The 22,806-nt window shown below is 36.3% G+C and overlaps 1 protein-coding gene across 1 annotated transcript in view; it reads right to left on the reverse strand.

Moving 5' to 3' along the window:
• Positions 1 to 886: 886 nt before the first annotated feature.
• Positions 887 to 22,806, reverse strand: part of COL6A6 (collagen type VI alpha 6 chain) — a 59,304-nt gene continuing 37,384 nt past the window's right edge. Inside the window, exons 15-39 of the mRNA XM_065752688.1 lie at positions 22,561 to 22,632; positions 22,112 to 22,138; positions 19,300 to 19,344; positions 19,005 to 19,058; positions 18,688 to 18,750; positions 17,647 to 17,712; positions 16,932 to 16,985; positions 16,039 to 16,074; positions 14,105 to 14,167; positions 13,329 to 13,391; positions 12,452 to 12,514; positions 11,435 to 11,497; positions 10,945 to 10,995; positions 9,487 to 9,522; positions 9,298 to 9,360; positions 8,910 to 8,972; positions 7,067 to 7,102; positions 6,923 to 6,959; positions 6,365 to 6,376; positions 5,775 to 6,268; positions 4,969 to 5,059; positions 3,615 to 4,286; positions 2,702 to 2,795; positions 2,201 to 2,469; positions 887 to 1,212 (exon numbers count right to left, since the gene is read on the reverse strand). Coding sequence (XP_065608760.1) covers positions 1,040 to 1,212; positions 2,201 to 2,469; positions 2,702 to 2,795; positions 3,615 to 4,286; positions 4,969 to 5,059; positions 5,775 to 6,268; positions 6,365 to 6,376; positions 6,923 to 6,959; positions 7,067 to 7,102; positions 8,910 to 8,972; positions 9,298 to 9,360; positions 9,487 to 9,522; positions 10,945 to 10,995; positions 11,435 to 11,497; positions 12,452 to 12,514; positions 13,329 to 13,391; positions 14,105 to 14,167; positions 16,039 to 16,074; positions 16,932 to 16,985; positions 17,647 to 17,712; positions 18,688 to 18,750; positions 19,005 to 19,058; positions 19,300 to 19,344; positions 22,112 to 22,138; positions 22,561 to 22,632 — 2,760 coding nt within the window. The 3' untranslated portion in view covers positions 887 to 1,039. The remainder of the gene's footprint in view (positions 1,213 to 2,200; positions 2,470 to 2,701; positions 2,796 to 3,614; positions 4,287 to 4,968; positions 5,060 to 5,774; positions 6,269 to 6,364; positions 6,377 to 6,922; positions 6,960 to 7,066; positions 7,103 to 8,909; positions 8,973 to 9,297; positions 9,361 to 9,486; positions 9,523 to 10,944; positions 10,996 to 11,434; positions 11,498 to 12,451; positions 12,515 to 13,328; positions 13,392 to 14,104; positions 14,168 to 16,038; positions 16,075 to 16,931; positions 16,986 to 17,646; positions 17,713 to 18,687; positions 18,751 to 19,004; positions 19,059 to 19,299; positions 19,345 to 22,111; positions 22,139 to 22,560; positions 22,633 to 22,806) is intronic.

Raw genomic sequence — 22,806 nt, forward strand, 5'->3', positions numbered from 1 at the left:
GGTTTTTCAACCCAGGAGCACTTTTCCTCAACTGAGCTAAGAGTGGCAGAGAGTTAGCAGAAAGTTGTTCAGCATTATCAGTAGCCCATGCAAATTAGAGTTATTTTTATTGACATTCTTGTAGACAACTCCCAGGCGAGTTCATCCACCTCTACAAAGAATAGACTAAGGTGAGTTGAAAGTACCATGACTTCTGCAGACAAAATAGGCAATAGCAGAGTCTAGATAAGCCAGAAGAGTGTGAAAGCTCAGCTAAACATCACCATGTTGTGGAGCATTGCATTTTTTGTCTTTAATAAGAATGTGTCTCAGGATTTATTTTTTTCCCCTCTCAAGATCAACGGTGAAAATCTAATGTTCCAAAATAAATATATTTGTCTAACTTTTAGTGACATGGAAAAGAGAAAAAACACTTGCTTATGTATGAGAAGGCATTCTACGAGAACTTTCTTCCATCTGTTTCAAGAACTAATGGCAGAAGAGAAATATTTGAAAAAGAATTATTTTATTCACATATTGAAATACTCATTAAAGAAGTGAAGTGACTATAGTAGAAAATCCTCCACATGAAAGTAAAGGAAATTCTAGTAAGTGCATGCCCTTTAAGAACTAAATACGTTTCTTTTTTCCCTACACAAGACAAATAGAAATGAATCAATATTTTGACATCACTGGTTCATATCTAGCACCATTTCATGAAAACGTTTGAGGGTTATTTCACTTTATTCAGTACATTTTAAAAATGTACATTTCAGTGTCTTTGGAAGAAAATCAATTAAATGCTTTTATCCTTTTTTAATAACACAGCATTAGCTAATAAAAGTTTCTCATTTTTCAGAATCTTAGATCATCTGAGCAGTAGTTTTAGGTAGTTTCCCCCCCCCCCCCCCCCCATTAAGTGGGATAGATAATAACATCACTAACAAGTATTTATTTGATCTGAGATCTGGGAGGTGAGATGCCATGTAAAATTTTCCATCTCTTCTGCCCATCATCTTGATAGCGTAATCAAAGACAAAGTAGTTTAAGTGTCTCAGCACTAGAAAGACTTTATACACAAAAATCCACATTCTTCTTGTGTTTCAAATCTGTTTTCGTTCCCTCCACAACCCCCATACCAGAACTGACCACACATTTTCTGCTCTTTGTTGTAGTACCACTTCAGAACGTAATTCTGACATTCTCCACTATCTTGAACCAGGTCACACACATCTGGAAAAGGCAAATAATAGATAGATTTAATGAAAATTCCACCCTTTCTGGCATTAGAATTTCAAGGGAAGTAACATTGAGTACAAATTAGCAAATGTGAAAAGCTAGGCAGTGTTCAAGGTCTTACAAAGATTCAGCAAGTATCCATGCTCAAACAGAAAGCATCAGAGTCTCCAGAGAAGGACAAAGACCAGCACAAGCCACATCTCTCAAAGGGTAAATACTCAAAGTATGCTGTAAATTTTTAGAAGTTACATTGTTGGCTTGCTAATTATGAGGGCAACTAGAACTGGGAAGTGCAGTTCACACCTCTCCTGTAGGTGGTTCATGTCACTGCTCACATGAGTGCAATTAGCCTGTTTGTGTCTTCATAGGAAACATGCAAAGAGTATGTGACAGAAGTTATATCCAATTGCAGTCCAAACAATAGAAACACTCAATTCTATAGAAGGGATGTTGGAGAAAACTGATTTCACAATCAGAAAAACATGTCTATTGTATCAAAAGGCAAATCTGAAAAGAAATGCACAAGTAGGAGGCAAAGTAAAAAACATGGAGAATACATGTCTTGACTGAATATCTCTGCTGGAGAATCCTGTTTCTTCCCAGGAACAGATTGTAGCAGAGACATATTTAGTTGCTCCATGTTGAGCTAAGTTAGGAGCAGGAATAATTCAGTAATTATAGTGCAACTTGAGGATTTTATACGATCAGCTGTTTTAGTGAAGAGGATTACAATATATATTATTATTATTACTTTAGAAAGTTATAAATCAAAACTAAAGTCTTAATGATACCAGTAGTTCACCCTATGGTTACAAACGTGTAATGTACAGATTTGGACTGTATACGGGCATATGGCAACAAAAAGTTATGGAAAATATAATTAATGGTAACAATTCACACTGAAGAAGCATTCAATTAAGTTCATCACAATTTAGAGTTTTTCTACTGAATTCAATGAAATTTTCATACTCTAAAATCATACCATAATCACCATCATCAGGTCCAGCTTCTACTATTGTTCCTATGCTTTCCTTTTTCCCTTGTGCTTCTCCATACTCCTGTGTCTTTTCTCCAGTAGTGCCTTCCTCTGTGAAGTACTCATTCTCCTCAAAATCATATCCCATTCCTGGCACTGTGTATGCAAGTCCTGTGGTAGTCAGTTTAACTTTTTCCAGGGCTCTATTTTCAGTTGTTTCAATGTCTTTTAAATCACCACTGTAACCACTATCATCAGGTCCAGGTAAAGGCATCCTTTAAAGGAAGGAGGGGAAAAAAAGTGTTTAAGCACCAGTATGGCCTTTTCATTCCTTTTGAACACTGAAAAAAAAAGAATTGTTGATCCTGATCATGCAATCATCTGTCAAAGTGCATTTGAATATATAGTGACTAATGTAAAGGAAAAAATCTTAGGTTTGGAGGTAAATGTAAATATATAGTTTTATCCCTTAGATGCTCATGTAAGATTTAATAGACAGTTCCAAACCTTTCAGTCACAGACACTTGATCTTGTGTGTCACCCCGATCTAAGTTTTCACACTCTTCTTGAAGTTCAGGAGAAGGATAACTGTTCATTTCTTCTGTGGAGAATTCAAATACACCACAAGTGAATTTTAAATTCCTACAAACCCAGTACATTTAAGAAAAAAAAAATTATTTTCTTGTTAACTGGAGTTTGTATCTTTCAGTGTTCAGATGTCCAGAGATGGATGAGAGAGATGTCCAGAAAAATGAAAATGACATCAGAGACCAACTCTTTAAAAAACACTTTAGACTTTTGTATTCCTCTGTAATATACTACAGCAAATTTGTTTTACCTAAACATGTTCTTCTGATGGGGATTTTAAGTCAGTGACAACTTCCTTCTTGCTGCTCTCTCGTATATATTTCAAAGCACATAAAAACTGTTACTCTACAACAACGAGTCTTAGAAACTACAGAAGTTCTTTCTCTGCCCTACAGAGGAAGAATAACTTCAGTAAACAGTGGTTAAGGCCAGATCTGCTGTTGTTTAAACTTCTATCTGCCCAAGAGCCTAAATAAGCATTAACAGCTCAGTAAATCTAGACCTCCTCAATCAGGAGAACGACTGTGTTTTGTGTCTGAAGAATAGTCTTTCCTCCATAGAAGTGAAGTCAGCATAACCATACATTGAATACAAACTTAATGAGAAAAAAACTTCTTGAGATTTTGGCCAAAAGCAACATAAAAATGTAGTACTGTTTTGTATTTACTGGCGCTTCCATTAGCATCCAGTATCTGCTACAAACTATAGAGGAAATACCAAGAAGTTACATTATGACTAGAAACTGAGAGGTAGTACGTATACTGACTGCCTTTCTACAGAGCATTTCTTGTTCTTTCCATACCTTAAGTGAACACCGTTGCACACTACTTACTTTGTAGCAGATTTAGAAATGCCCGGGTAAATCTCTGAGCATATACCATCTCAGACGTTGAAATCCTACCCAATGTCAGTAAGTGTTGGTCTGTAGGGGAGCTTGATAGTTCCATCAACTCACTGTCACTCAGACCATTGCCAAGTGCAAGAGTGAATACAGTAAATCCTTGGCACTTGACTCCAAGTGAAATCTCTCTTAGTTTCTCTCTGTCTTGTGTGCTTGTTTTGCTTCCGAGTATTGCAAATATGACCCTGTGTTTTCTTTGTCTGGGAGCTTTAAAAAATACATTTTCAACTGTCCACTGCAAAGCAGAAGCAATGGCTGATGGCCCTTCCAGTTGGTGAACAGACTCTTGGATATGTTTCTTCATCAAATCTTTGTTGTTGTATGTTTCTAGATCAAATTCCAAGGCCACAGGGGCTTTCTTTCCATCAGGTAGGAAGCCCTTGGGAGCCTGCTGTACCAATGCCACTCTGATGCCTCCAAAAGATTCACTTGGCTTTTCAGCAATGACAAATTGATCTAGCATGTTGCTCACAAAGTCCTTGGCTCTCTGAAAATCTTCACTGACGATGCTGTGAGAGCTGTCCATGATATAAGTAATATCCATGTCCATTAGAAGAGGGGGAGAAATGGGCACTTCACAGTTGGTACTGGGCTTGCATTTATCTAGAGAGGAAGAGCCAATATGCAGCAAGCTATTTAGCAATACAACAAAAGCAATGGTTTGGGAAAAAATGAGAGTCCCATTCATTTACATTTTCTTAAATTTTATTTAAATCAATTTAGTGACCAGAAATCTTATTGTTGTTAAAAGCAACAAGGGATTAATCTTGCTGAACAAGGTTTTGAGATTCTATGGGAAATCAGTCAATTATGAGATCTAAGTCTGTTGTGTGAAGTTTTATCTTATGAAAGGAATTCAGAATTCCCCTGAGAATTTTTCTTCCATCAAAATCTAAACACAGCAAAGGATACTGAAACAAGGTTTTTTATTGTTGGTGGGTTTTTTTTGTTTTTTTGTTTTTAATCTCAGGCCACTGTTCAGCATTTTGAAACACTTAACATTTAGCAGTTTTTCCCTGTCTCAAAATACAAAGTTTATAATAAATGAGCATGGTTTCCCAGAAACATTATATTATTTAAATGGTGTTTCTGTTACAAAAGAAATGTCAAATAGAAAAATCTGTTTCACAAAGCTGTGACAGAAATTAAATAGCTTTCTTGTTTTTAAAACTAATTCTTACAATCCATTATTGCCCAGCAAAATTCTTTAATGAAAGAATGTAGGATTGTTGCTGAAAGAGTAAAAAGACTAATACAGCAGCTGATATAAGTAAAAATGTCTCACCAAAGCAAAGTGTACAATATGTGATGCTCTCCAAATTTTCATCCTGTAGTCTTTCCCAAACAAATAATTGAAATCTTCCAGTATCATCAATCTAGGTTTTGAAGGAAACACAGTAAACATGATTTATATTTTGCTTTAACATTGCTTGTCTTTGTTCTTAATATCATTACTACTTCCCTACTGAAATATTGTCTCTAACTTGGTGGTGTCTTTTCTATTGTAATATTGAAAAAGTATAGGGAAGACTTTTCTATCTGCTCTTGCGCATTACAAGATCACTTTTTCCTGAAGGTTTAACTCCACACTATACAGAGATTGCTAAACTAGTACAGCTAATAACAATTGGTGTTAACAGAGCATATTAGTCAGTTTAAGACAATCACAATATATTTTTCAAAGCCATAGTAGATCATCCAAAGCTAGCTCAAGTGTTTCTGAATGATGTTGAACTTTATACCTCCGTGCACATTTATTTTATACTTTGCCTTTCAGCTCTTTGTAGAATCTAGTTTAGAGAAATAGCACGTGTGACCAAGTGAAATTAACGCTATTGAAACTGTATGATTTGTCCTAAGACCACAAGTCAGAAATAATTTGTGTCCAGTAAGAGATCAGATGGTGATCATTATAGTGATGAAAATCAGCATTTCTTTGTTAAAATAGCAACCTTTAACTAACACTTTTGAATGGGAGATTGAACTCCCCATAAACGTATCTTACTATCCAGAGATCATTCTTTACTCAAATATTGGTAGCAACTGAGCAAATTGTCAACTGATTCAATTCTTTATAGTCAGTCTACTTACTGAGAAGGCACGCCTGACATTTGGCAATTCAGTGAAGGCAATAACCACTGAAGTGATATCCCAGGCACTCAACTCAAGTACAGCTGTGCTGATGACCACATCCTCCTGAGATGGACCACTGGCAAAAAATAGGGCAACTTTTCTTGTGAGGATGCCCTGACGGACCCGTTTGAAGACATTTCTTGCAACAAATCTCATGGCTGCCCCAATACTACGTTTTCCTGTAGATCTCTCCAGTGGTATGCTCTGGACTGCCTGTAGAAGCAAGTTGCGTTTTTGGAACTCTGAGAAACGAATGAGATAGCGCGTGTTGGTATTGAAAGAAACGACGGCAACACGAGCGCCTGTTGGGCAATTGCTTTCACTGATCTTAATGGTCTTCAGCAGTGACATAACAATGCTTCTCATTCTTTCAAATGCAGCTGGAGTAACACCTTCAGACATATCGAGGGCAAACACCACCTCCGTTGGATAAACTGGACATGTGTCTGTATCTTGAGACAAAACATTTGTGTAAGAATATTTCAGCAATTCAAACACTGTTCATTTTCTTCAAGTCTATGAAGGATGGGCATGCCTGACTGACTTACCTGATGAACAAGCTGGAGTGAAGAAACAGAGAGGAAATAGATCATTTTGGGCTTGTATTCATGAAAACAGAGACATATTCACTTACGTTCATTAAGGAGACTGACTCAAAGCTCATACAAGTATCAGAAACAGTCAGAAGAGACAACACTCCTTTTTCACAAACAAATAATCAGAACAGTGGATGATACTTAAAAAGAAACTATTCTAGATTCTGCTGAGCAGAGAAAGCTCGGAGTTTGAACACTCCAAAACTAGAGACTAAGTGATACGTAAATATTCTCTGAGAATTCCCGTAAGGGGGATTGATACAATGCCAAAGAATTAAATTAATTTTAAATGAGGACAAGATAAATTTGTCACAATTTCTGTAATTAATGAATAGGAAAAAAAATGAGCAGAAAGAGTAAGTCTCTTTTACACACCTGCTGAAAAACTTCCACAGTTACAATGAACCTCGATGTAAACAACCAGTCTACAGGGTTTCCAACAGAGGATTTTTCTTTTAACAAGGGTGACTATGTGGACTCTGAGGTAAAAAGATGATGCTCCCTACTTACGGCAGTTTTTTCGTGTAAAATTCACAAGTTCACAAGGCTGCAGAAGCAAAATGAAAAAGCAATTAACAATAAATCCCAGACCACCCCAGACTGTGGACAGTTAGTTCCAAGTAGCATGCAGCTAGATGTAAGCTAATTACTTACTTCCATTAAAACAGTGCCTCTTCGTCCCTTGGCACCCTGAAATAAATTAAATACAGATCCAGAGCATCAGACTCTGATAACACATTTTCATCTATGACTCTGTAGTCCAAAGAAAATGCAGGCATTCAGTGTTTCCCTGACAACAACTTGCAAATTTAACATATCAGGAGATTAACACTGCTCAGCGTGGATTTCTGTGGACCTATTCCTGAAAGACTTGCAGACTACTAGTCCAACCTGTTTCTCAGTACGTTTCTCACCTTGTTCTTATAAATACTCACTACCTATCATCACTCTTGAGGACCAATATCCATCTGAATTGGATCTTCTTTCTAAACAGCAGTCTGTTAGTTAAAAAAAACAAATGTGGTTCAATTATCTGCAGCTTGCATCATTTGCAGCCTCTGATGTGCAACGTTTGCTTTCTCTTGCAGGGCAAAAACCCAACAGTTCAACCTTGAGAGATCCTGCAGACCATCATGATCGCTCAGCCAGTCAAGCTAGGTTTGGCTACTCAGCACTCTTCTTTGGGAGCTGAGGACAAATGCGATGATTCCACACAACTTCTTTCAAAATCTTGAATTAATTGTTCAATCTTCATAGTAGGAATAAAATACAGGAAAAAATTGCTTTTTTTTCGTTCCTCCCAAGGCAGGTTGAGAGCTTTTGTCATATGTAAAATTCAAATATATAGCAAGGTTACTGAATATATGCACCTAAGTCAGAAGGTGCAATAGCGAGGTAAAACAGAAAAATGTGAACTCCACACATCATAACCTTTGCATTAGCCTCTCTCTTTCATGACATTATAGTTTACCAAAATCATATACTTTCTTGCATCCTCAAATAAGAATCCTGACTCCACATTTGTTACTTCCTCCACAGATTAACTTTCCATTCCTCCATCTCTTTTCTGACCTACTTCCCTCATCCCCTTAGCTTTCCTCCTGCTATCACGATCATAGATATTCTGCATATCTAACTTCATCTTTTCTTCGCCTAATTAGTTGTACAAACTTGACCCCAACAACAAGATAAGAAAGATGTGAAAACAGCCCTTCTTCAGATGGCTTCATCTACTACTTGTACCCATTCTGCAGCCTTCTCTCATTCAGTTGCTGCAAAATCCACACTTCCTTATTTCATTCAGGCACTACTACGACAATAATCCCAACAAACCCATAAATTCTAAACTCCCCTCTCAATTATGCATCTGAAGAGGAAATCTTGAGCTTGTAATCTGTCAGAAGTGTTCTTGGATGACAGATTGGCAAGGCCAAGAAAAAGTTTTAAAGGAAAAAAAATAAAAATCAATGCCTATCATGTTTGTCCTAGTTACTACTGAAATTCACTATCCTCTCACCTTCTTTCCTTATGAACATAACCTTTTCCTGTATAAAATACAGATCAAAAGCACTAGAAAAATGGAAAAATTCATCTAATTGTATACAAGGAATAACAGGGTATGGTCAGTATAAGCTCTAAATGGGTGCCTGTAATGGCAAATCTAATTTTATATGGCTTTTCTTTTTAAATGGAAATGTACTTTGGATTTCAGCAGAACAATCTTATTGTACATTTTAAATTTTCTCCTCTTTTTAGATTACCCACTGGAGAGAGAACATCAAATACTGCAGAAGAAATCCTGCCCTTCAATATATCATTGCAGTTTCATTTCCAACAGCAACTGCTCTTGTGTGAACACATCCACAGGCAAGATGCAGATCTGTACAGCTGTCAGGCCGATTAAGTACCATGTATGTTATGAAAGACTATTAAATATTATATTAATCTAATAGAAATTCAAGAGCTAACTAGGAAGATTTTTTTTTAAATACATTACCATAGGTCCTGATGGTCCTTGGTCCCCTGGATCTCCCAGGGAACCTGGTGTACCAGCATTACCCTAAAAATAAGAATACAAGTTCTTTATAATTGCACACACGTGCAGGATTTCAACAGAGAAGAAAAACCTTTATAACTACAATGTGAGCCAGTTCCTGCATTTGAATAAAGATAGACTACGATCCCTAAGAATTTCTAGCAACGAGCAATTCTAAAGAATTTGGCCTTCATTCTCTCTAAGACCTCTTGCCAGGTTATGAGGTTATGACAACAAAAGATTGGAGTAGAAATCATTTATTTATTTTTTTTACTGTGAGAAAACACTAGAGATGTTTGGGCTTTTGCTTACTGAACTCCCAAAGAGTTAACAAATTTATCATTCTTACCCTTCTACCCCTAATTCCTTTTTGTCCTTTAGCTCCTGAAACACCCGGGTCTCCATCTTCTCCCTGAAAATTAATGAAATCCAGAACTTTGTAGGAAAGAAGAATACAGGCAATGACAGATAATCCCTTTCAAATAAGAACAACGTAAAACAATAAATAATGAAAGTGAACATGCTAATTTAATTATACCTCTGGACCAGGATACCCTATGAATCCAGATTCTCCCTGCCAAAAGAAAGAAAATGAATTTCATTAGAACCTAGAAGTTTGTGATCTCTTTAGTATTTGTTATCTACCAAAAACAACTTCGAAATTATTCTGTGTCAGGCCACTCAAGTAACAGTGAGTCTCAAATGACCCCATAGGCCTGGACCTGACACATTAACAGGCAAATCATTCCAAGTACAATTATTAAGGTATTCCTCTCAGCCTTCTTCTTTTCTTTCATTTTTTTTGTTCGTTTGTACTTTTCTGTGTTTGTTGTTGTTTTTATTTATTTTTTTAAGACATAAAAGAGACAAAATTCATTGAAGCTCATTCTGAAACTGAAATATTCTTCCAGAACTGACAATAAATTGCTTTTGATGTGCATTTATACTTACCCAGCAGTTTATAGATGTTATTTCTTAGTCTGACTTACATAGCCAATCCAATCCATTTGTCATCGCTTTCACAAAAATAATTTATATATCTTTGCCTTGCTTCAGAGTCCACTTATCTTTTCTAGATTTAGTAGCAATGAGGACTAGGAGAAATATAACTGTAATTTTATGTATTCTATGTTAATCCTAAAGAAAATGATGTGGTATTTTCCCCCCGACAATACTCATTACAAAATCTTGGGTAGTTTTTGTTTGTTTGTTTTGGCTATGTTTTTTTTTTTTTAATTTAAAAGCAACAGCATCTCTGATGTTAATAAATAAATAACCTTCAGCCTATGACACAAAGTCTTACTTAAATTCTGTTTCCCAAGTCCAAAATGAGATATAAGTATTTTGTTAGAAGTTTTAAATAGACAAATGATCAACGTACTATGGATAACTTACTACCTCATTTAAGTCATGTGTCTATGGAGGTATAATGATTTTGATCTCACTCTTTTCTGTATACTTTTGTATTTTAGCCAGACTCTTGTATGTTTTCAAAGAAGTAGACATTTCACTGCTAGCCCATCAACACTTGCCAACAGGAGCGGCTAATTTGGTAGACTGGAGCACACTTGATCCAGCAAAAAGTACAACTCATAAACCCATATCCACACACACACACACACACACACACACACACACACACACTAATGAAAGAGGAAGAGAGTGGTTCGCAAAAGAGTAGCTCCCTCACAGTCATTCTCATGTGTTACCACGTGTCACCATTTATTCAAAACTGGAGCAAAATTCTCAGTCTAGTTTTGAATACCACCAGAGACAAAGAACTGCATTTGCATCAAACTGCTTTCTTAAGCTCTCATGAAAGAGAAGTCACAGTTACATTAGCTGCATTGCAGAATCTCCCACAAGGTGTGGGAAGGCTGAGCTTTCTGCTGAACACCAGGAACATACTGTGGCCACATCTGACATTTCTCTTAAATCAATATGATGGTCCCATTATAATTGAGCTTGCATATTGGAGAATGAGAGACATTCTTACCTTTGCTCCTTTATTTCCCTCAGGACCATAGGTGTCTCTGCCATCCATGCCCTGCGCATGTTGAATATACCATGTTAGTTTTTAATAGAAGATTAGATTTATACCCAATTCCACTTTGGAAAAGAGATTTCCCATTAAACCAGTACTTCCAGGCTTTTAATACTGATGAAGCAGGACAATCTATCATGACGCAGACTAAAAACAGTAGCAAACAGCAGAAAAATCTGCAGACAGTAGACAGTGATTAAGGCCACAGTGCCTCTCCACTGTGTGACCTACTTCCAGCACAGTCTCTCTTAGCAGCTAAAGAGAACCCAAATGAAAAGATTATCTTTAGCCCACAAGGAATCTGGATTCCATAAAAGCTGAGAACCAAATCTGAAATCATTTTATTTGTACCAAATAGTGAGAATAGAAAAAGGGAATTAATTGTACTGATCCAGCTGAATGAGTGTTTAACTACAGAGACCCTGAACTAGGGAAGACTCACTGGTACACCTCTTGGTCCAGGTGGTCCCACAGGGCCTATTTCTCCAGGGTCACCAGGTTCACCCTGTTGTAATTGAAATATAACGACTATTAGTTTGGCTCATTCAAGAGGACTCTTATTTCTGAAACATAACTTTGTCTGCTAGACTGAAAAGTGATAATCTTTTTCTATGCATTACTTGAGGCAGATGAAAAGCACTCTGTTACAGATCATGTCAGAAAGCTCCTTGGAGTGGAAATGGAAAATATTGGATAAAACAGTAAGCACTGAGCATCCAGGCAGCTAAATCCCATAGGCCTTCCTTCAACAAAAAACTCCCATTTTTATACAGAACTCCCAGTGGCAATAGTGTTTTTTGGAAGAAGTATTAATGGACACTACCAGCATGAAGCATCTGTTGGTAGCAGAGGATACTTCTCAGACAAGTTGTCTAGCCTGTGTTCTTGTTTCTTTTGCAAGTTTTCTTTTCTTTGTTTTTCACTTTATTAATGAAACATTCTCCTGTCAAGAATCCCAACATAAATAGAAAAGAACTAGACTGAGCACATGGAATGCATGATGGAGTACTTCATATATTCTGACTGATTTGTGTAAAGAAAAACAACAATTTATACGGTGGAACCTTTTGAAATTAAATGTTAAATGAATAACGACACCTCATTAACAGGAACTTATTTCCAGTGTGTAGGACAGAATCTAGGAAACATAAAATGCTTGCCACCACTGCCATATTCCTACTGCATTTCATAAAAAGCCAGGTCCTATTGAAAGCTGTGATGACAACAATCAGAAGAAGTTATTAGACACCATGAGTGCTCTTAGCATAGCTCTGACACCTGTGTGTGACCTTGCATCCATCACTTGCCTTATCATGCAGTCTAAAAATTTGTATAAAATTATTCAATCTTTACATGTTCCACAAGAACAACACAAGTGTTTGTTCATGGTTCTTCAGTCAGATTCTTGAATAAATGGTGCTGTCAGATTGCTGTGATCATGTACTTTAAAAATGTTTACCTTTGCTCCTCTTGCACCTAGCTTTCCATCAGAGCCAGGTGGACCTGGGGGACCCAGACTAGCCTGTAATCAGAAACATGGATAAAAAAGTGAACGGTGAAGAACTCAAGGGCTCACTACACTCAATGATTCACTGCCACTTGAAATTATAGTAGAATCAGTATAGACATTAGCACATAGACCAAAGCTCTTCAGAACCATAGTAAGTTACATATCACTCTGCCATTCAAATTCTTTCCTGCAGGCAGTGTGACTGCAGTCAAATTCTCAAAATGTTATTTAGTATGAAATAAATAATATTTTCTATCTACATAAATATTTATTAATATTTTTTTCTAAGTATGACAAAAAAATGTACAAGCAGAGTGAATATATATACACACAATCATGGGATCAGTGCTCAAGCTTGAGCATCTTTACATTACTAAAGCAGATATCTAAGGATGATAGAGTCAGATGTTTCGAAACAAAAGCCATAACTACACTCCAGCAACTTCACTTCTCTACCACCAGTGACTAGCTGATTATGTAACTGTCTTCAGCTGCTTCACTGTATATAGGACCTTTAGGTGCTGCAATTCACAGTGCTGCTCCTGATTCTATGAAACTGAGAGATGAATCTAGAGCTAAGTCTTTTCACAGCAAGCATGCAGGAGATTGGTAATACTGTAGCTCCCTTCCTATTCATCCATCTTAACCTATATTCAAGGCAGTTATTTCAGAATAATCAAAATTTGCAGCAATCACACATATCAGTTTCTTTAACTATTATACTGAAGTTTTGTCTGCTTCTTCTTTCTAAAAGTCTTTAAAAAACTCACTATAAAAATAATACCACCTCTGAGAAATGTAAAGCCCTAAGCTGTTTAAAGCTAACCTGAAAGCCTGGCATGCCTTGTGGTCCTGGAGGTCCTCTGATCCCTTGTGGTCCTCTTGGGCCCTGACACAAAAAAGAAAGAAAAGTTAATTCAGTGTTGATAGATTTTCAAAGATTAGATTATTTTGCAAGCCTTAATGCACAGGGGAAAATTCTGGCTCTTTGTGAAGCACCAGAGATAGACAATGCCTGAAGGCCATATTCAGAGAGCCACTATGGTGTCTATGATACCAAAGAGACATTAAGCAACACACTACTAGGGCATACTTTCTCCAGATGCCTATATAGTGAGCGGATGGAGCATGTTAAAACAGGAAGGCTACATAATCCTTTTACTACCATAATTCTCTTTAAAATAACTCCATCAATCACATTTTTTAATTACAAAACTTTTTGGTTTTGTCAATCAGCATACCATTTTCACAATTTCATCACAGCCTGGAAATACAGTACATTCAAAATTCAACAGATTGCACTTATTACTAGCAGTTTCTAATGAATTTGTTTTGAAGATGCCTGCTTGAAAATATTCTGTAAACTAGAAATATGCTGACTAAATTATTCACTTTCCTCTTGATTTCACTACAAGCCACACATCCACAAATGTAAAGAGAAACTTGGTACATTTATTTCTTCCGGGGCACAGAGGACATTTGCCAAGGAATTTTCCTCATAATATTCACTAATTGAAATAAACAAAGCATTCCAAAAGATGCAGACTGACAACTCATTTCTTCACTGCTAACTTAAACCAACTCCAAAGTACTTTTAGCTACCTGTGGGCCTGGAAGACCAGTATCTCCTGGGTAACCTGTTTCCCCCAGTTCTCCTTGTTCACCCTGCCAGAACAAAAGCAAATGCACACACACACAGAAAAGATATGAAAAGAAATTAGGACCTGCCATATTGCCATATGCATATGAACAGATAATCATTTTGTGTCTGCATAGATAGAACGTTTATTTCAGTCCTTCCAAGCAGCTTTCAAGCAACTCGAACTTCCTGCTGAAGAAAACCCAATTAAAAAGCAAAAAAAGTAGGAAAAAGTAGCTTTTTTTTTCAATTTGTATACATTGTGTGATGAACACATGAGGTACAAAGCAAGAAAAAATTGCTTTCATCTCACATATAAATAAAGCCACCTAAAAATAAGTCAGTCTAAATGGCACCCACAACAAATATTTTCTGTGCCTGCTGGACTAAGTAAAACTGTGATGATTTGTATCAAAATGTTACAGATCTTACAGAAAATCTTTCACTAGAGAGATGACAAAAACACCTCTGAAGACTCTTGGGAAACAGGTAGTTACAGAAAGAATCTCCAGAGGAAAACTATATTCAAAAGGCCATACTCCCATCTTCCAGCACACAGGTAGAATGAAAAGTATCAATATAAAGAAAAAATATATATATATGTTATATTTGAACAAGCTTATTCATAGCTACAGTAAAAACATTATAACAGAACATCAGTTACAGACTGATGCTAGGCTTACACCAGTTGTAAAATAAGTAAATAAAATAAAAATAGGTTCCCACCAAAATCAACAATAACAACAAATCACACTGACTACAATGAAAATATACAAGTAGAAGAAAACTTTTCTTGGGCACAGTCCTAATACAAAACCAACAGAAAGTTTCTAGATAATTAACTTTGAATCGGTTTCAGAGCACAATTTTTTGTGCTTCCCCCACTCATGTCGTCCTCTACTTTACTTTCCCTTCCTTCTTTACTATTTGGTTTAGTTTTGAGAACGCTGCACAAAGATTGCAGTGTTGTCCGTGCCCAAGACAAGCATGTCTCTAAGACTATTCGACAACTTCTGTTCCTCTGTCTGCTGACTGCTTGTCTTCAGACTGGCTAGCTTTGCTTCTTTATTCTTTAAAAACTGTTCATTTCTTATTCTTACTGAATGTATCCTCCTTTCTACCACAAAAAGCAAAATATAAATGGACCTGGAAAAACTGTCCTTTTCAGGATGTGGTTGAAGAGAGGTGTGTTCTTTACAACTGCAAGGGAAGTTAACAATTTTGTTGGTGGGGCATTAGTTCAGTGTATTTTACTAACAAATAAAATCAATATGAGTCATTTTGCAGTAAGTGGGATAACTTTGGCTGATTTTCTCTGTGTGAAAATCTGGCCCTGAGCATGTTACTAGATGGTATAGCAAAGGACCACCAATACCTATCTTCATCTGAAAGATGGATAAACTCAAATCCAGCACAAACCCCTCTTTTTCTAGAAGGTCTGACCATACCATATTTCCTTATAGAGTCAGATCCTGCTGCTCAAAGGAGGATAATTCTTTGCTACATGCAATCAGTCTCTACAGGAGTTATAGAGTGTGTGGAAGTATCGTGCAGATCTGTATGCATGTAACAAGGAAGAGAGGACTGAGAGCCATTTACTGCAGCCTCTCTGCTAATTCCCATTATCTTTAGTGAGTCTCTCCTCTATTTATGTTCCCAAATTTGCTGTAATAATAAAATTAATTGCCCTTTTATTTTAGTGAAAGCTGTCCTTCTTTCTAGTTCCATATCCTTCAAGTCAGGAATGCCTCTTGTATATCATCCACCAAGGGCTGATTTTTTATTGCTGAAAACTTGCATCTTAGATCACATGGAAATTTCTCCTTTAAGAGGAACAAAAGCTCAGGCTAGACCCATAGATGCATATAGAGAAGCAGCAGCAGTATTAGCCACTCACCTTTATACCTGGAGGGCCTCTTCGACCTTCTGCACCCTAGAAATAAGTGGGATGAGAGATTAGATCCAGAACACTGAGAAATATGTGAAACAATTTATAATTAAGTATATTCAACTTACAGAAGCCAGAGATTATTTGCAAACAAAGAAAACTCCTATTTGTTTAAAGTAAAAATGAGAAAAGAATGAACTTGAGACAAAAAATCCTTACATAAGCATTACCTTTATCAAGGAAAAGGCCCTTAGTAAGAGCAGAGGGAAGACATAACAGAATTCTGTAACACCTTCCCAGACAGCTACTCCTTGGCTAAAATAGAGTCTGCTGCTCTCCCTCTGAGCCAAAGGATCTGCAACTCTTTCCTCTGCACACTGCTCAGCAGCACTAGCGAATGTGATTATCAAACTTCACATCACTAGAGGCCTTCAGAATGTTCTGCAGCTTTAGAAGTGACAGTGATTCCATGCAATAGCATTAAGGACCTTTCTGACAAACCAGAAGAGGTGCCTTCATAGGTTTAAGTCCCTGGTGGATTAAAAAGAGCAGCAGACATGGAATTTACAGTCACAGGGAGGAAGAAGGGATACATTCATTTGTGATTAAATTACAAAACAATTAAGCTTCACAGAAAAGGCTGTACTGAATTTAAGGCTTGTAATTTCACGTGAATAAGACCTGAAATTAGTTTTATAGCAAATTTCTGATAAAAAAATACACATTAGTTACTAAATTTGAATCCAAGTATGCTTCACTGTTAAAATTATAGATTTCCATTCCTTTTCATTGCAGGGGTTTTCTTTGTCGGATTAAAAAATAAGATTTGTTCATCCTCTCAGGTGGAACCCCACTGTATCTTGAATCAATTAATTCCGCTCTGAATTGATTACTATTCTTACATCAGGACCAGCATAACCCTGATCTCCTTGGAGTCCATGTGGTCCTGGCTCTCCCTGCAAAACACAACAATGAACAAGACTTTTAACACTGTTTCTTTTTCTTGTAATTACACATTCTTCTCTTTATGATCCTTCTTAGATTCTTCTCCTAAGCAATTTCACTGCAACCAGTTGCATCATGTTAAATGCTGAGTCAGTATTTGCAAATCATTTATAGTAAGGAATTACAAACCACAGTGATCATGCTTGCTTTGAATTTTCAATTGAGCAGTTACTAATTGTTGACATTTTGTCAAAGCTTTTGTGAAACCATTTTTATTGACTATTATCTTTCCACTGGACTTAAAAAGAGCAAGTAGTGAGGTTTGTTGCCAAAAAAAGTCATCAAAACACAATTATTCTCTGAGGAGTGACCTTCATAGTTTTTCTACTACTTTCAGCAAATTTTGCATAGATGTATATACACACAGCTACCTGTTTAAGTAGAATCAAACTTTCAAAGACAGTGGATTTTCTTGCATGCTGCTAGAAAGTTTTAGTGGGTTTTTTGTTGTTGTTTTGTTTGTTTTTAATATCAAGCTCATTTTAAAGCATAATGCATTGCAGATACAGACTAAAGGCAAATTTAAGCGAGCTGCTTAGTCACTAGATAGGAAATACAACTTATCAATTATCCAAATTCTCATTCTTCTTCAATGCAGAATTACTTGCCTACCTGCCGTGCTGGGTTTCCTTTTTCACCTTTAGGACCAGCAATATTATTGTCAATCCCAGGATCTCCCTGGAAAAGTTAAGTAGAAAACTCAATATTTTCAGTGACCACACCTTTATTACTCTACTTATAGATGTCAAATATGGAAATATGATTAATGAGATTAATCACTGCAGCCATCAAGAAATGCATACAGGCTATTTTAAAAGAATATGCTTGTAAGAATACTAGATAGGCAGTTCTGCACAGGTATCTTTTGCAAAAAGGTGAAAGTATTTATTACCAATGGGGAACAAATCAAACCCTTAAAATGTGAAGCTGTTTTGGTTGTTTGAATAAATTAAACTAAGATTCTCAGATGAAGTTACATTAGAATGGAGTTATATATAGCCACCTGATGCTAGACATACATGAAATCCTGATCCCTCAAAGAAGCCAAGTTACCATGATACCTGATTTCTTTCATAAGCTTTGGAAGACAGGAGTCATCACATTATTCTTAACTCTTCAGAAAACAAAAAGATCTTTGAAATATATATGAGAAGTTAAAGTTGTGATACAATAAATACAATGACTCCACTGAAATTTTAGTCATATATAGGGAGCTCTGGAACATACAAAGAAGATATGGCAGCACGAAGAAGCAAATTGCTTTTGCATCAGTATAAATTTCTAACCGAGATTCAGTTAATAGGGGTTTTATGTGATTGAGAAATTCCTCTTTTAATGAAAACCACAGGGGAGAAATAAATATCTCCAAAAGGAGTTATGTTGTTCACAGTAAGAACAAGCATAAAACATTCCTTGCAGAAATGGAAGGCTTAAACATCTGTTTCCAAGCAATATTATCAGAACAGACCAGTCCATCAGCAACTGAAGAGTACAGAACTCCTGAATCAAATTTTTTGGACAGTACTGCACCATCTAGGAACATGAAAAACTCTTGAAACTATGTACCACATCATATCTCAGGCACTTCCATCATGAAAATTGGTGCGGCACAAAATTGGAGCAGCATAAAGAAAATGAAAAAAATACACTTACATGATCTCCTCTTAGACCAGGTTCTCCTCGTTCACCTGGTTCTCCTGTGGGGCCTTTTATGCCCTGAAGTTATAAAAAGAATACAAGAAATTTTGGCATATGTAGAGACAGTATCCATGATAGAGGAAGGCCAGATAAGAGAACACAGATGTAAGTTAGAAGTGCTACACAGATTGGCAACAGGAGCCATCACAGTAGAGAATGGGTAGCTATGTGTATTAGATACTGTAACATATCAGAGAACAAGTCATGGGCATTACAGACAGCATTACACTTCAGACAGATGTTTTCATAAAATCTCATAAAGGATACTTCACCTGTTTTCCAGGGCTGCCTTTCTCTCCAGGAGATCCAGGAGAACCAGGTTCTCCCTAAACACACAAAGAAGAAAGAAAGAGGAAATTAAAAAAAACAACAGATGCTCTTTCTGATAAATGTTCTTCTCAAATTCTGCCTGGAAGAATCCAACTTCTATTAGACATGCAACTCCAAGCAACTAAATTTCTTTCTAAACAGCTGAATTTCTGTTCAGCTTTAAAGCATAGAAATCTGAACATTTGAACACTGAAAGAGGTTTCTCTAGTTGCACTTCATGATTCAAACAAAGATTACCTGCTCTCCATCAATGCCATCAAATCCACTCTCACCATGTTCACCCTACAACAATAAACAAAAGCCCATCCTATTAGTATCAGTTTGCTTGTGTCTTTTATCAGGGAAGAAGTGATGACTCTGCTTTAGGAAACTTGAAAATAAAAAATAGTGTGTAGTAATGGTCATCAAGAATAGTTTAGAATAATAATTACAACTTAGAACTAATAGTTAGGAATTTTTAAAGAGCTATTAACTTCTAAAGGAATTCATATTTTAAAACAGTTAATAACAGTTGTTAAAATCCTCAAAGAGATCTACAGTTTAAGTTGTACTTTGTTATACAGCTTTTCACAACTTCATGACCTTCAAAACCTATGTACATTCCAAAATATAACAAGCTTACAGGTTTTCATTGTGGGTTTATAAAAATAATTTAATAACTACAAATGGTATATTGAAAATCTAGAAAGAATAACCACAGTAAGAATAATTACAGGAGTGAGCCATGAGTTGGACTTGATGATCCTTATGGATCCCTTCAAACTTGGGGCATTCTACAATTCTGAGATTTATCTTAGGGCTTGGGACATGTTAAAAGTCTTCGTTAAATGTATTGGCAAGGTGGTGCTTGCTTCCATTAAGATCAGTTCTGATATCTGCAATCTAAAGTGATATTATTCAAAAGGTTAACATCACCCAAACTTCCGAGGGTATTATGCCAAAGTATTCGTGGAATCAGTGTAGCAGCTGTACAATTAGCACAAAACTAATTGTAGCCTTGTACTGCAAGCTTGAAAGACAATGCTATAAATGTAAGTAGGAGGGCTGCTTCTGTCTGATCTTGGAGAAGAGACTAAAGAAAACAAAATAGCAACCTTGTTCCTATGCAAATACACATTGCCCTTCTCTTTGCAGGATCGATTCACCACATTGCAAAACCATTTATGTAATTCAGTTTCTCACTGAACACCCATCCAGATCTGAGGGAGTTTGTGATGTTAACTTGCTGCAAAAATGAAGAACAAGACTTCTGAATAGAGTGATAGTTGTGAGAACATAACTTCATTTATGCATGCTCCACAGTCTTTCAGACCTGGACAAGTAATGTATTCAATTTTAAGGACAATTTGAAGCATCTCTTTCCTCACAGACAGCACTTGTCTATATTGTCTATATCTGTATATCTATCAGGATATAAATAAAAAAATAACTGTGATGTACTTATTCTTAATAATTTTAATAATTATAAGTTATTCGTAAGAAATGAAATTAGCTGAGACCACAGTCATTTTACTACCCTGAAAGCTGACATCCCATTCAAGAAGTCACTGAATTTGGCACAAGAGGATATTCTAAGTGCTAGTTAAATGAGCATGGACCTCATTCTGACAGAGCCTACCAGTACAACTGTTTTGTAGGCTGAATTTTGACTGTTTTGTTGAACTGAATTTCTAAAACCACCTAGTTATTAATATCAATACTTTTTTTTTCCTCAGGGACTATATATTTATATACAGTACAAGAAAAATCAGATGGCTGTTCATTTTGGAAAAATTGATATGTAATAAACAAGAACTTTGTGAATAAGTATTCTAAGCAAAAGTAAACAATCAACTCTTATTCAAGTCTTAATTTTTCATCACTCTATTGCTAACTCAGAAAGATCTCTCCAAACATTATTGTATTAATTATTCTGTATTGCATTTTTTCCCCCAATAGCTGCACTAAAGTGCCTTGCAGACTTCAATAAAATGCCTCAGCTTGACTAAGTTAACAATACTGGATTCACTTTTTTATATATTCTGAAAGTTTAATATTTTTAGTTAAACAAAAAAAGTAGTGGATATAATAGCACAGCAAAATGAAGCATACACATTTTCATTGGACTTCAGTAGGGTTTGTACTCCTGATTAGTCAAACTTGACTGTACAATTCAACTTCAATGAAGCAAAATCACAAGCAAGTACTCTGCCTTCCCTATAATACAATGTTTCAGACAGTTAAAGGACAAATTATCTTAAGGAACAGAGCAGAAAATGCTATATAGAAGAAAAATATATGAGGATTAAAAAAATCTGTAGAGAACAGTACTTCAAATAGAGCTGTGGTATCAAAAAAACATGTTCAGAATTTTCTCATGTGCAGTTTCTCAAGTTTAAAAGTCAATTAATTTCTGATTTTTTGAGGCTCTTAAATCTTTACTAGGAGCGTTCTATTTTTCTCCATTAAAGCAATCAATACAATTTAAATTGTGATATTGCCATTCTAATCACTGTCCTCCAGAACACACATTTTCTTAACAAATTGGTAATGATCTTTACTTGATGAACAGGTATGTTTGAAAGGCTAAGTAGAGTTACAAGATCAGTAGTAATGTTTGGTAAGAAGTTTGGGTATTGAAAAGTAGCTGTGAAAAACTGTCTAAATCCACAATAAACGTTGCTTAAAATCTTCCCTCCCCCTTTTCTTCCACTTCCTCAAAATTCTTCATGCATATTGTCATGGTTTTATTCCTACAAAAGGAATATATTTGGCTGATCTGAGTTACGGCCTTGACAGAGGACTAAACTAGCAAGTGAATAAATTCCTTTCCTGTAAATTGAACTTGGTTGATTATGACTGCAACCATCCTAAATTCTCAGTGCGAAGAAGGCTAACAGCTCACACTTATATCAATTCTTAAACAATCATATTAACTGCACATGAAATACTTTATTTTTAACCTGTTCCTATCTTGTTAAATCTTTTTTATCTTACAAGTTAGCATACTAAAATGAAGCAGAACACTATTCTCCTCAAGGAAATGCTCATTACACATGGAAAAACATACCTGATTTCCCTGAAAACCCCTGGGTCCCTAAAATTGAAAAGAAACACTGATGAAATTTGGTGACAATCTTCAGAAGGATAAACCAACCTGATGTGAAGAGGCACTCTGGACTCAGTGTTTGTAACACTTATTGAAGCGCCACTTTGGAGACTGACCTCTTTCCTTTATGAAGATGGTACATAGCCTTCATAATTATTTCCATTCCATAAGGATTTTTAGTTTTACCTTAGGCCAATACAAAGCTGGTGATGGAAAAGACACTGGCAATAACTGAGTCAGCAAACTCCCTTGACCATGCTTTGGTTATACAAAGTACCTCTCAAAAGGAGAGCAAAAATTGTATGCTTTTACAACTGGAGGTCTTACTCTCCCCATCCATGCCTCAGGAAAGCAGCACAGAACAGTTTTGCAGAAAACAAGATTAAGAAACACTGCAGTGACATACTTGCCTTACGGCCTCTGGCACCTGCACATCCCCTATCTCCCTGAGTTCCGTTGAAACCAACTGGACCTCTGTCCCCCTAAGAAGTGAAAAGGAATGTTATAGAGATGGTTACTGGTTAAATAATTATATATGATTAAAGCAAGACAGAATAACATCACCCATGAGGGTGCTGAGGTGGACACAAGGAGCTGATTGAGGACATAAGCAGGACAGCTGATCTGAACTGGACATGGATATTTTCTTTATCATA

The sequence above is a fragment of the Cyrtonyx montezumae genome, unplaced genomic scaffold, assembly GCF_038088225.1.
Source record: "Cyrtonyx montezumae isolate F1298 unplaced genomic scaffold, pur_monq_1.0 scaffold_8, whole genome shotgun sequence".
NCBI lineage: Eukaryota > Metazoa > Chordata > Aves > Galliformes > Odontophoridae > Cyrtonyx > Cyrtonyx montezumae.